General features: G+C 36.4%; 1 protein-coding gene across 5 annotated transcripts in view; it reads left to right on the forward strand.

Annotated features, from left to right (window-relative positions):
• CNKSR2 (connector enhancer of kinase suppressor of Ras 2) overlaps nt 1-13,826 on the forward strand; it is a 286,604-nt gene that overhangs the window by 120,654 nt on the left and 152,124 nt on the right. For all 5 annotated transcript variants that reach the window (XM_070291444.1, XM_070291441.1, XM_070291442.1 and 2 more), the window contains exon 6: nt 9,469-9,588. In XM_070291444.1, coding sequence (XP_070147545.1) covers nt 9,469-9,588 — 120 coding nt within the window. The remainder of the gene's footprint in view (nt 1-9,468; nt 9,589-13,826) is intronic.

Below are 13,826 nucleotides of genomic sequence, written 5' to 3' on the forward strand. Positions count from 1 at the left end.
AATGTGTATATACTAATGGGAGTGTGACCACACATAAAAAATTAAAATGATTTGTATTCAGTGTCTCTTTAGTTTGTCTTTATGATTTGGATACACAGTATGTAAGTTGGTATATTTATGGATGTTTTTGCTAACATCACATTTGCTGAATGCATTATGCATTGTAAAATGCTTTCATATTCAGATTGACTCTGAATATACAATCCTCTCTATCAAAGAGTATTTGTTTCAGTTGTTAAGTCAAGTGAGGCTAAATAATGTAGTAGAAAGAGCAGCAATTTGAGAGTTAAAAAGATTTTATGTCCTGACCCCATTCTGGCACTTACTAGTTATGAACAAACTAAATTAGCCTTTCAGATTAAGTTGGGGTAGTGGAGTGTTTGATTTCAAAGATCTAAATGCCATAAATCTTTGGTGACTCACAAACTCAGTAAAAAACAATATGGCCACATAAAGAGATGATTGAAGGACTGTCTTAATCTAAGATCATTCTTTATGTGATCAAAGACACTATGTTTTTTTAAAAAAACTATAGTTATTGTCACTGTAAATGTAAAGATTTCTTCAAAAAGATAATTGAATCCATCTGGAGACAGAAATTACACGGTAGCTTAAACAAGGGAAGTTTAATCTAAATAATTATTAAACAGTGGTGGAAGAATACCGCTAAAGCATGCCCTAGGACTAAGACAGAGTACCCAAGGAAGGACAGCTTGTAAGTGGACACCGTTCCTCCACGCTGAGGGTCAGAGCTCATTAGAACAATCACATTGCGGCTTCACCGCGTTGCCTAACCAGAGCTGGTCCAGACAAGCAGGAAACAACCTTCCAGGATACAGGCAAGTGATGCTGGTAAGAGTCCTCACAGAGGGAGTGGGAAGCTGCTGCTGTGAGTGTGCCGCTGACAGGGCTATAGCATGGTGGTCGGTGAGCCCACACTGAGGCTATGAGGTCACTGAGGGACTACATAGTCTGGGCATCATGGATGTCCCCTCACACTTCTGCTAATGGACTTTGTACCAGAAGCAAATAAAACAAAACACTGCACAAAGGAAAGAAGAAAAGCTTCCCTCTCCTTTCCCTATCCCTCCAGCACCCTCTGCTGATACAAACTTAACATTGTCCTTACTGTAGAGCACAAAGGTCCTGCCTGTTCCTAGAGCAAACACTGAAGGGTGAATTTGGAGCTGAGAGCCCGTGAACTAATAACTGGTCCAATGTGATTAACTTTTCTCCATAAAATCACATATGGCAACTTTGAACTTCTCTACTAAAAGTAAAGACATTGGTCCCAGGTTTCTGCTATTTGTTCCCCATTTGTCCGTAAACTGTATATCTAGTGAACTGTTTCACTCTTGCTATTTGACTCTGAAATAAAATGAAATCGTCTTCCTAATAACCTACATCTTGCTTGAACCACTGGTATTTCCAGACTCTTGTTAATCTTTAGCCTGGAAAGTAGTGTGCATTCTAATGAGTACCCCTCTCATCTGCCTGAGAACTCCCTATAAGCCTGTTGGCTCTACTTTCTGCTTCAGAGAGAGAAGGTAAATAGGATGGAGATTTTCCCAGATTCAGTTCTGGTTTCCATCTGACTGTTTCCCTATCAGAAAACAAAAGAACAATGGAGGCTCATGTCCCAGCTTTAATTCAGACCAGGATGCCGCAGGAAAGTAGTTGTACTGATGCTGAAGCTGCTATACTTTGGCCACTTGATACAAAGGGCCAGCTCATTAGAAAAGACCCTGATACTGGAAAGATTGAGGGCAGGATGAGAAGTGGGCAACAGAGGATGAGACGATTGGATGGCATCATCGATTCAATGAATATGAGCTTGAGCAAACTCCAGGAGACAGTGGAGGACAAGGAAGCCTTGCATGCTGCAATTCATGGGGTTGCAAAGAATCGGACAGACCACTTAATGACTGAATAACAACAGGATGCCTCATGAAAGTAATTGGAAGTAAGTTGGAAGTATCATGGATCCACTTCTTGCTCATCAAAGTAGGTGTACGTTTGGGACTGAGGTTTTCTCACTGGTTGGTACTGACCTCATCATTCTTTGATGATTATTATTTTAAAGTATTATTCCTCTCTGCCATCAGGAACACAAGGACAACATGGTTAATGTCAGTGATACTAAGAACAAGCCAAATACATCACCAGAAACACTGTCTCAGTTTAACAAATCCTTAAAAGTAGCAGTGACATTTAAATCATATAACAGATACTCAGTGCTTTTTGAATGAATGAATGGCTTAATAAAACAGTGGTGGTGGTGATTTCTTTACATTTTGCCAATAGTTTTGTTGTGTTTTTCCCCCACCATCAGAGTCTGAAACCTAAAGGGATTGGAGAGTTTTCTAGGTCTTTTTGGAAAAAAGTTCATATGACCTTTATTGTTTATTTGTAAATACAGTTGCTTTCTGAAGCTCTATGAGACTCTTAATCTTTGTTATATACAAATATAATTTTTATATTGGTTTAAAATTGAAATTTTATTCTATTGTATTAGTTTTTAAAGTTTAAAAAAGATCTCTCGAACAGTTCTTTTTACTCATATGAGTAAGAAATTCTTCCTATGTTGGGGAATGTGTCTGTATGTGAGACAGCAAAAGAAACACAGATGTATTACTACTTCTTAATATCAATTTAAATTAATTGTTCACTCCTGTTTTAATTTTTATTCTATATTAGAGTATAGTTGATTTATGGGCTTCCCTTGTCGCTCAGCTGTAAAAGAATCCACCTGCAGTGTGGGATACCTAGAGAATTCCATCAACAGTATAGTCCATGGGGTTGCAAAGAATCGGACATGACTGAGCAACTTTCACTTCACTTCATAGTTGATTTACAATGTATTAATTTCAGGTGTATAAAAAAGTGATTCAGTTATACATATATCTATTCTTTTTCAGAGTCTTTTCCTATTTAGGTTATTATAAAATACTGAGTAGAGTTCCCTGTGCTGTAGAGTAGGTTGGTGTGTGCTAAGTCACTTCGGTCGTATCCGACTCTTTGTGACCCTATGGACTTTGTGACCTACCAGGCTCCTCTGTCCATGGGATTCTCCAAGCAAGAGTACTGAAGTGGTTTACCATTCCCTCCTCCAAGGGATCTTCCCAACCCAGGGATCAAAACTGCATCTTTTAAGTCTCCTGCATTGACAGGCAGGATCTTTACCACTAGTGCCACCTGGGAAGCCCAAAGTAGGTTTAGGGAGCCATTGTAAGTGCACAGTTGCTAACTCAGCATAGATCTGGCAAATACTATAAACACTGTATTTCTGAATGAAGCTTATATAATTTAGAGTTTTCACTATTTAATATTGGACTAAATTTGTACTATTTTATAAAAACAAAGCCTCTCGTTTACCAATTATATTGGAAATATACTAAATTGGCAGTTACATGATTTATAATACTGCTGCTAAGTTGCTTCAGTCATGTCTGACTCTGTGTGACCCCATAGATGGCAGCCCACCAGGCTTCCCGTCCCTGGGATTCTCCAGGCAATAACACTGGAGTGGGGTGCCATTTCCTTCTCCGTAATAATACTGAGGTATAATAATATATAAACCAAACAAAATAAAAATATGCTTTGTCCTCTAGACTATTTTAGTTGAAACATTATTTATATATCAATAACTTTTAATATGTATATATTATTTATCAAAACTAAACTTTTGTTAATGTTTTTCATATTATTGATAAGAAACCTGAATTATTTTTGCTGTCCTTAAATTGTAGCTTTCACATCATTTTTCCCATCTTAAAATACATATTCATCTGTTTATTGTTTCCTCATTTTATCTTAGTTTTACACTGTTGTCCCTTTTATATATGTGTATACCTGAAAGTAGAAATTTCCTTGTATAAATCCTTTTGTTAAACTTCTGAACCTGAGGTTCTTTTCTATGTGAAATGAATTTCTTATTTTGAAATATGAAGATAATTTCCATTCATTTCCTCCAGTATACTCAGAAGAATAACTATCCAGTATTCTACTTATTTAGAAAAGCATAAATAAAAATACTTTAAGTAGCTTAATCATGTCTGGCTGAATGTGCTCCCAGGCTAAGAGGCTGACTTAAAACTTTTTACTTACTCCTTCCCTATTCACTGTTGTTTGCACTTAGAATGCTTTCTCCATTTTCTTTTAAAAATACTATAGTTTATTTCACATATTAATCTAAAAAGTGTCTGACAGGTTCAGTGATAATGAAAGAATGCTCATCAGAGATACTGAAATAATGCTCTGTTAGTGGTTAGTATATTATTGTAAGATTGCTGTTTTTCGAATCTTCACAGTGGCTGAAACATTGCTTTTATGACTTTTTAAAAACCACTATTTTATACTAAACGTGCTATGTTCAGATATTTTTTTCCCCTAAGAACTTTTAGATTTGGGTGAACCAGCCATACATTATATGAAAACCTATATAAAATATACTATGTGTATAGGATAGAGGATGAAAAGGCCCTATTTCTTCCTGAAAATATACTCTATGATTATATTATTTCAAATTTGAAATTTGTATAAATAACTGGAGAGGAAAAAAATGCTAATACCATTAAATCCAGCCCATGACACTCTTCTGTTTTAAAAGTTTCTTAAATACTAGCTAACCATATCTGTTAACTGTTATTCAGTCACTAATCTTTTCTCACCATTTTGCATAGTATAAACAGAATCCAGAGGATCAGTTATAATACTCATTGCCATGTTATGTTTCCTTTATACTAAAGACATATTTTACTAGGCTTTAATTTAAAATTTCAAAAATTGTTTCTATTTTTAGAACTAAAGATAAATAGAATTTAAAATTCTTTGATATAAATATTGCAAAAATAGCGAAAGAATCTCCTTTATGCAAGTGGCTACAGTTATCTTCTAACTAGAATAGAGTTGTCTTTTTTGTTGCTAAAATTGCAAGTTTTCCCGGAGAGCTGCTTCTTTCATACTCCCAAGTCTACTAGTTCTTATCTAAACTGCATTATAAATTGCAAGAACACTTGTAGGCACACCTTACATTTCATCATACTATGTAGTTTAAACATGTTATATAACGTCCCTTTAATACTAACATAGATTTTAAACAATAAAAAATTAAACTAATCAACAAATGGAGATTTAAGGATTGAAGAGATGGTAAGCATAATGATTAAGAAGTCAGATTGTTTTGTTGCCAAGACAGTGACTTTATTTAGCCTTGCTTTCTCATCTGCTGCTGCTGCTGCTGCTGCTAAGTCACTTTAGTTGTGTCCGACTCTGTGCAACCCCATAGATAGCAGCCCACTAAGCTCCTCCGTCCCTGGGATTCTCCAGGCAAGAATACTGGAGTGGGTTGCCATTTCCTTCTCCAATGCATGAAAGTGAAAAGTGAAAGTGAAGTCACTCAGTGGTGTCTGACTCTTCAAGACCCCATGGACTGCAGCCTACCAGGCTCCTCCGCCCATGGGATTTTCCAGGCAAGAGTACTGGAGTGGGGTGCCATTGCCTTCTCCATTCTCATCTACTAAACTGACTATAATAATAACTACTTCAGAAAGTTGTTAAAAAGATGCATGAAATAATGAGGTATTTAGCGTTGTGTAGCACACATGGTAGGTACTCTGTAGTGTTGATGTTAACTTTTAATAATAAAGAATGTATTTTCTTAGTATATTATAGTTAATTTTCTTTCTCTGGGATACACTATTAGGTAGCAATAGATAATACTGTGTGTTAATATGATGGCATAATATTATAATTTCACTGAAGGGAAAAATTAACTTTTTACAAGGACGTGTAGGGCATCATGGTAAGTGACATAAGTCAGACTGAGAAAGACAAATACTTTAGATGTCACTTACATGTGGAATCTAAAATCTACAACAGACTAGTGTCAACTGAATAAAATGCAAAACCTAAAAGTTGAGAATTATGGTTTATTCGGTAGGCTGTCTGAGAACTCAAGTCCTATAAGCAGCCTCTCAAATAGTTCTGAGGAACAGCTCCCAAGAGGTTAGGGAGTAACCAGGGTATATATGGGTTTTTGCAACAAAGACTAGGGAACATCAAAAGATCACTGTCAATGAAAGAAAACCAAACATCTCAAGTTAACGAAATTAGTACTTGCCCATGTATGGGAAGATGCAGGAGTCTGGTTCACTGAAATTAATTCTTTTGATACACACCTTAGCCAGCACCCTCTTCTTTCTCATTCTCAGTCTCCTCGGGGTGCACCTTTGAGGGTGGCTGCAGTGGCTAAGGGCTTGGTGGTCTCTGCATCCTTTGTTTGTGGATATGGCAGACAGTATTTTTTCATTCATACTACTGAATATAACAAAAAAGAAACCAAATCACAGAACAAAGTAGTGGTTACCACTGGGGGAGGGAAGAGAAATCTAGGGGTGGAGAGTGGGAGATACAAAGTGTTAGGTGTAAAATAGGCTCAAGGATGTGTGGTACAATGTGGGGAATCTAGCCAATATTCTATAATAACTGTAAGTGGAAAATGACCCTTAAAAATTATTTTAAAAAAAGAAAAAGAAGTTCTAAACCCTACTTCAAATTCAGTAAATATTTAAAAAATAAATAAAAATACTAACTTCCTTGGAACTTTTCTGTAGTACCCTTAATGTGGTTTCCTGCAGTGGCTTGGTGTATGATACAGTAATGAGTGTAGAATTAGCATATGAAACCAAGCCATTTTGTATCCCTTCTAACTGGCTTATTGAAGCAAGTGCCAAATGCTACAATATAAAGATTCTAGTAGGTTATCTCTCAAATAGGGAGCAAGGTTCTAGCCAAGTTTCTTTTCTAAGTCTTTCTATTATTTTTTCCAAAGTTTTTAATCTGTTAAATCCTGATAGCTTTGCTAGTAAAGTCAATGTTTTATTCATCTTTCGTATTTCCAGCAGACCTAGAACATAGCAGGCATTTGACAAATAAAATTACTCAGTAGAGAAATCTGAAAAAATGATTTGCAACTTAATATGGTAGATTTAATTGTGTTTTTTTTTTGTAAAAATACCTACAGTGTAGTTTTTCTTCTTTTCCTCCTACTCCACTTCTGAGTGCTTCCAGTACTTGAATAGGAGAGCTACTGTTGCCCATTACCAGTGTGTTATATGAGGCCTTGAGTGTTGCAGTACACACATGTTGAGCCATTTTTATATATTCTTTACCTTCCTATTTATTTTCAGATTATCATGCAATTCAAGTATTCTATATAGAAACCCTTCATATTAACATTGTTATCCATCCTGCCCCCCACCACTCTTGAGATAGAGAGAAAATAAGAATGAAAATGAAACCACTTAAGAAAGGAAAGGAACAGTTAAAAGATTTAAATCTGCCCCAGTTGCTTTTCTTCCCATCAAACAGTAGCAATTTGAACCGTAGACATTTTTGTAAAGGGCTGCCATTCTGTCTTTTTCCTCCTGGCTGCTGATGAATATTTTCAAAAGAAATTTAAAAAACACAGAAACTACCGTCCCAGGATGGGCCAGTGCAAAGTGAAAATATGAAGCTCCTTGTTCAAAAAGAATTAAGAATGCCAAAATGGCACCAGCAGAGTGTAATACTAAATGCAGGCCCTTGTGCACAAGTCATATGCCTATGACACTCACCCTGTGCAGTTCCCTATAGTTCTGAGAGAGAGTCTTCCTGTTCTCACTTTGCTTAGCAGCTTCAGGGTAAATACCTACACGGTATCTCTTGAAAGCATTGAAACTTGAACATCAGAGAGAGTAAAGAGGTTTGAACTTCCCATTATGACCATGCACTATGATTACTGGTCATTGGTAACATCATTAGCAAGGCCATGGAGTTAAGAATAATAAGATAATTCATCCCATGAGTGAGAACCAAGCCCTTTGAGCTTACAGAAAGCAACAAGGGAAGAATAAACATTTATTTGATGTCTTCTTTGGATAGAAACCGTATTAGACTTTTAAAATATATATTCATTATCCTGATTTGTCATGTAAAACATATAAAATAATTTTTATTACCTCATTTTCTACATGTGTAAACTGAACTTCAAGGATATAAGATAACTTGCTCACAGACACACAGCAAGTAGCTGGCAGTGTGGTGATTGCCCACATCTCTTCATACCAAGCTGATGCTTTCCATGCTGTCCATGGTCTGTCCTTAGGGGTTGATAGCCACAGTAAACGTGCAGCCATGAAAAGCAGATGCAAAGGGCAGGGCTGCAATAAGGGGGAGAAATTTAGCCAGGCAGTTTCTGTGGGGTGAGAAAGCTGAACCAAGCAGAGACCAAGGTCATGGACCGTGTAGAGAATGCAGCAAATAAAGAACCCTGAGGGAACTGACCGCCTTAAGTAGAGTAATGAAGTGGTCACAGAACAAATATAACATGTTGGATAGAAGGTATGAATAGATTTATCCTAATTTAAGCACTAATTTTGTGTCCTCAGTCAACAACAACAAATGTTCTAGGATCTGTCTCCCAAGGGTAGGAGAGGAAGAGAAGTCAGAGATGAGTAGAACGTGGTCCCAGCCTTAGAGGGCTTCTGAATGAAGCTATACAGTTTCGGACAGTTCATAGAATGTTGAGAAAGCAGGTTTGAGGGAGTGCCAAACTTTGCCTGGAGGAAGGGGGAACTTTGCAGAAAGGTAACCTTGAGAAGAAAAATCTAGACAAATGAGAGGGAGGAGTTCACCAAGCAGATTTGTGAGATTCATTTTCCCTGGATTTTGGCTGGATTTTTTTTTTAACTTTTCTGATCATAAAGTAGAAAACCTTCAAGGTCTTTGAAGTTGTTGAATTCTCTTCCATCCAGTGGCTGGTATCAAGAAGTGTTCAGGTTATTAAGATTGTTTTGATACAATCATTTCATTTTAGATCTGATGAATCAAATAATAGAAACAAAACATAACCATAACTTTCTTGAATATTTTTATGTATGCATTCATGCTAAGTCACTTCAATCAAGTCCGACTCTTTGCAATCCCATGGACTGTAGCCCGCCTGGCTTCCCTGTCCATGGGATTCTCCAAGCAAGAATACTGGAGTGGGTTGCCATTTCCTTCTCCAGGAGATCTTCCAATTTTGATGTGTAGTTCTTATATTTATTGGGGTCTGCTCTGGTGGCTCAGAGGTTAAAGGGTCTGCCTGCAATGCGGGAGACCTGGGTTCAATCCCTGGGTCTGGAAGATCCCCTGGAGAAGAAAGTGGCAACCCACTCCAGTATTCTTGCCTGGAGAATCCCACAGGGTCGCAAAGAGTCGGATATGACTGAGCGACTTCACTTTCTTATATTTATAGTTTAGACATAGATGTGTTTTGTGTGTGTGTATTTCTTAACCTGAATATCTTTTTAATTCAGATATTATAAAATAAAATGCCAAGTACCTTCTTCTATTTTTTCTTTTTCCTTGTAAAAGATATTACAATAAAAAAGTGATTTATTTACAACATGTGTTGACCATAATTTTTTATTTGTTTGTTTTCAGTGTAAAACTCTTTCTGGAGTCTGTGACCACATCATATCCCTGTCATCAGATCCTCTAGTTTCACAGTCTGCCCACCTTGAAGTGATTCAGCTGGCAAACATCAAACCAAGTGAAGGGCTGGTAAGAGAAACCATGTTTATCAAAGCTACCGTCCATCAACAGACAGCTTATAGTATGGGTGGGCAGCCCCCAAATATGAGAATTCATTAATTTTAACAGAATGAATAGTTTTTTTTTTTTCTCCCCTAGAGGAAGGAATTGAAGTGGTGGGAGTTAGTCATGATAAAAAGTTTTATAAAGATAAAATGAGAGAAAATTTAAAATAGTGATTTCTGAATTAGCCTGTTTACTTTGGTAAATAAATTAGCTTTAGTTACATTTTTAACCCTTATCAAAGTTCCTTGCTGCTGCTGCTAAGTCACTTCAGTCGTGTCTGACCCTGTGCGACCCCAGAGACGGCAGCCCACCAGGCTCCCCCGTCCTTGGGATTCTCCAGGCAGGAACACTGGAGTGGGTTGCCAGTTCCTTCTTCAATGCATGAAAGTGAAAAATGAAAGGGAAGTCGCTCAGTTGGGTCCAACCCTCAGCAACCCCATGGACTGCAACCTTCCAGGCTCCTCCGTCCATGGGATTTTCCAGGCAAGAGTATTGGAGTGGGGTGCCATTGCCTTCTCCATCAAAGTTCCTTAGATTTACAGGAAATTTAAGAATTTCATAATAAAAACTACAGTGTTACCTGCTGATGTAAATGGGTGTTTTGTTTATTTTGCTTTTGTTTGTTCGTTTTAATAGGTCTCTCTTCCCTTAGATTGTATAGGCTAAATAAACCCAATATTCTTTATAATTCACATCTTTTCTTTCTTTTAAGGGTAAGTAAGCAGGTAGATATCACTAAAACTAGGCTAACATCTATGAGATGTATTTTTTATTATGTCATAATAAAGATAATCTTCTATATTTTGTTCACCTGATTAAAAATTTTATTGATTCTAAATTTAACCCAAGGGATACCTTGTCTTTTAATGAGCCTCTAGAAGGAAAGCATATAATATTACTATTAATAAGTGAGAGATGAAAAAAAAAGAAAAACAGGAAACTGACTGGAGAACATCTTGCCTACCACACAACTATTTCATGATAGTTTGATGCTACTGTGTTTCTACTCTCCCTATAGGTGAATTTTCCAAGAATACTAATAAGGATATTTTAGAAAATAGAAATCTTAAAAACTACTGTTAACAGTGAAATTCAGATAATATATTCTTATAGATTCCTGTGCAGGTTTAACTTTTTACGTGACCTTCCTTCTTCGATTGAATGTATGTGTGTGGTATATGTGTAAATGTGTATATATATGTGTGTGTGTGTGTATATATATATATAGAACGGTTTCTGGGAGCAACACCTTCATTGGTCACCAATGATTTTTTTGGCTTAAAGTCCTGTTTTCTATAGAACGACTTTTCTCTGGATGCTTAACAAATTACTTTTGAGTAATCATAGTTCCCTGTCTTTTTGTGGCTTGTGTCTGTATTTTCCTGGAAAGATGGAAATTAGCATCTCAAATATAGCCAAAGTATGTCATCATTGTAACCTATAAGTGTTATTAGCTATATTTTTATTAGTTTTAGAATTTATCTTAATGTTTATAAACTTATTTGAAGTAATATTTATGATTTTAATTCTTACTTCCTTTTAGTTATGTTTTACAAAGTCTGATTTTATTTAAAGCATCTTTCTACCCGTAGTATTAAAGATTTTCCTTCTTTAAAATCTCCCCTTTTAGTAGTTCTGAAGGAAAGAAAGTTCTTTAAGCGTGCTTTGCACTGTGAGAAATTATGAACTGCTACTATGTAATATTAGAGTAGGAGACAGAAAATCTGGATACAAATCACTTCCATAAAATAGAGCTGTGAGTGGGATATGGGAGAGGTAAGGAAGTAAATTAAACCTCCTTGGCTGTGATATTTTCATCTGTAGAATGTGAGGGGCAGGAAGGGATGGACTGCTGCTGCTGCTGCTAAGTCGCTTCAGTCGTGTCTGACTCTGTGCGACCCCGTAGACGGCAGCCCACCAGGCTCCCCCGTCCCTGGGACTCTCCAGGCAAGAACACCAGAGTGGGTTGCCATTTCCTTCTCCAATGCATGAAAGTGAAAAATGAAAGGGAAGTCGCTCAGTCGTATCCAACTCTTCGTGACCCCATGGACTGCAGCCTGCCAGACTCCTCCATCCATGGGATTTTCCAGGCAAGAGTGCTAAGGGATGGACTAGATCCTCTTTAAAGCTCCCTGTAGCTCTATGAATTTGCAGTTCTGAGGACAGTATTGTCCTGAGAAAAAAAGCCTGAATATTCCCTCTAATTTCCACTGAAATAATGAGGTGAAAATAACCATGTGAAGTGAGTCAACACATTGCTCATTTATGGACTTGATGAAACCTTGATTTTTATTTTCAAAAGACCCCCTGGACAGGGGTCTTTTATTTCTTAAATTTCAAGTATGTAGAGCTGGATGTGCTCTTTGGAATAGTCATGAACTTAAAATGCCAAGAACCAGGTTCAGTTATTCTGAAAGAGAGCTGGTAGAGAAAAGGAAGGAGTGAGTACCTACCATTAACCAGGTATCATCCTCACAACTCTGTAGAGTAGGTATTAATGAGAAAATGGTATCATAGATCCTCACCAGTTTGCCGTGTATGACATTAAGGTAACATACAATAGAGGCAGAGATTAAATCCAGGTAAATCTAAATGAGGTGCAATTTACCAAAGTTTGTTCCATTATCCCACAGTTAAACTTGGGGTGGCTAAAAGGAGGTACGAGAAGTTCAGGAGGATGACTTTAAAACTAGAACTACTTAGAGGAATCTATTTAAAAGGATAATCAAAACCATTTCATTGGGAAAATATTTCCAAGGGACAAAAAGAAAAAGCTAACATATTGAATATTAATAAAAGGGGTTATGTGAAAAACCATTTCATGTGATTCATGTTAAAGGGGAGATGACTGAATAAAAATCTTATGTAACTTTACTCAAGGTATCATTTTAAAAATCAATACGCATGTAAGAATTAAAGATTTTAAAATTTAAAAAAAAATAAAATAATAAAAAAAATAAATCTCTTGATTTAAGTTTAGTCACATTTGAAATAGATTTGAGGATTTGGGTGACATTTAGCATGAGCTTAGCCATAGAAGTGTTTAAATGAAGGAAAGGAACAGAAAAACATGAGAGAATACCAAGCTTTAATGAAGTTTAATCAGTTTAAAACATCTGCAGATGATCTTCTGCCTCTTTCAAAGCAGAACATCTCTCATAGGTAAAAGGTAACGGGCTTTATTCTTGCACTGATAAACTAGATAGATTGTTCATCAACTTTCCACCTAAGTAGTCAAAGTAGTCCTAGGATTTCTTAGTTTTGAGAGTCCTGAACATTATAAGGAATAGTGGGCATTGTGCTTAGTAATAGTTAAAATATATCAAGCTAGCTTCTAAAATGCTTTTAAATAACAATAATTAGCAAAAAGTTAAAGAAAGGAAAATGAGAACTATTGGAACATATCAAAACTAGATCAGAGCCAAGAGATGGGAAAGAATAGAGAGGAAAGGGCTTAGGGAGCAACCTTGAGAAAGCCTCTTTGCTTTAGAGAGTTCTTTTGCTGTTTAGGCACTTGGACTCGCTCCTAAAATGCTTTATTCCATTGACTTGACTGTGAGGTTGCTTTGGCTCCATTGGTTAACCGCCATTTGAAGATAGTAAAGCAAATGTCATTTTGGTAAGCTGAACAGAAGACAGGGAGCTGTTGGAGTCAGCTCCAGAATTAATTAATTGCTTTAAAAGAAAAAAGGAAGGAAGGAAGAATGAAGATTTTGATGAAATGGAAAACCAGATTTGTCTCAGTCCCAAAAAAAGGATCATTTGAATTACATGTCCTTCTGCTGTTTGACCCTTTCTGAGAGGTGACCAAGTGATCAGATGTATTTCTGTGAACTCTTCATTATTCAGAAGATGATTAGTTTGAAACGCATCCAAGTAACTTGTTTCTTCTCTTACTTTCTGTTTGTGCCTGACTTTTGACCATTTTCCTTGTTAGTACCACCAGAAAGATGAAAAAGCTGAAGAAGTCAGTCTTGATTATGAAAAGCAGTTACAATGAATGGTTTGTTGCATAAAACAAAATATCTTCATTCTATGTGGCATTTTAAAAATATGTTTTATTTGTTTTATTGCTCATAACTATGAAGTTGCTAAAACTGAACTCTGTATACATAGCTAGATCCTTATTTATTTAAGCATTTAAAAAATATACTTTGTCCATCTGAAAAAAATTAGCTTTAATATAAATTACACATTTAATT

Source organism: Ovis canadensis, chromosome X (assembly GCF_042477335.2).
Source record: "Ovis canadensis isolate MfBH-ARS-UI-01 breed Bighorn chromosome X, ARS-UI_OviCan_v2, whole genome shotgun sequence".
Lineage (NCBI taxonomy): Eukaryota > Metazoa > Chordata > Mammalia > Artiodactyla > Bovidae > Ovis > Ovis canadensis.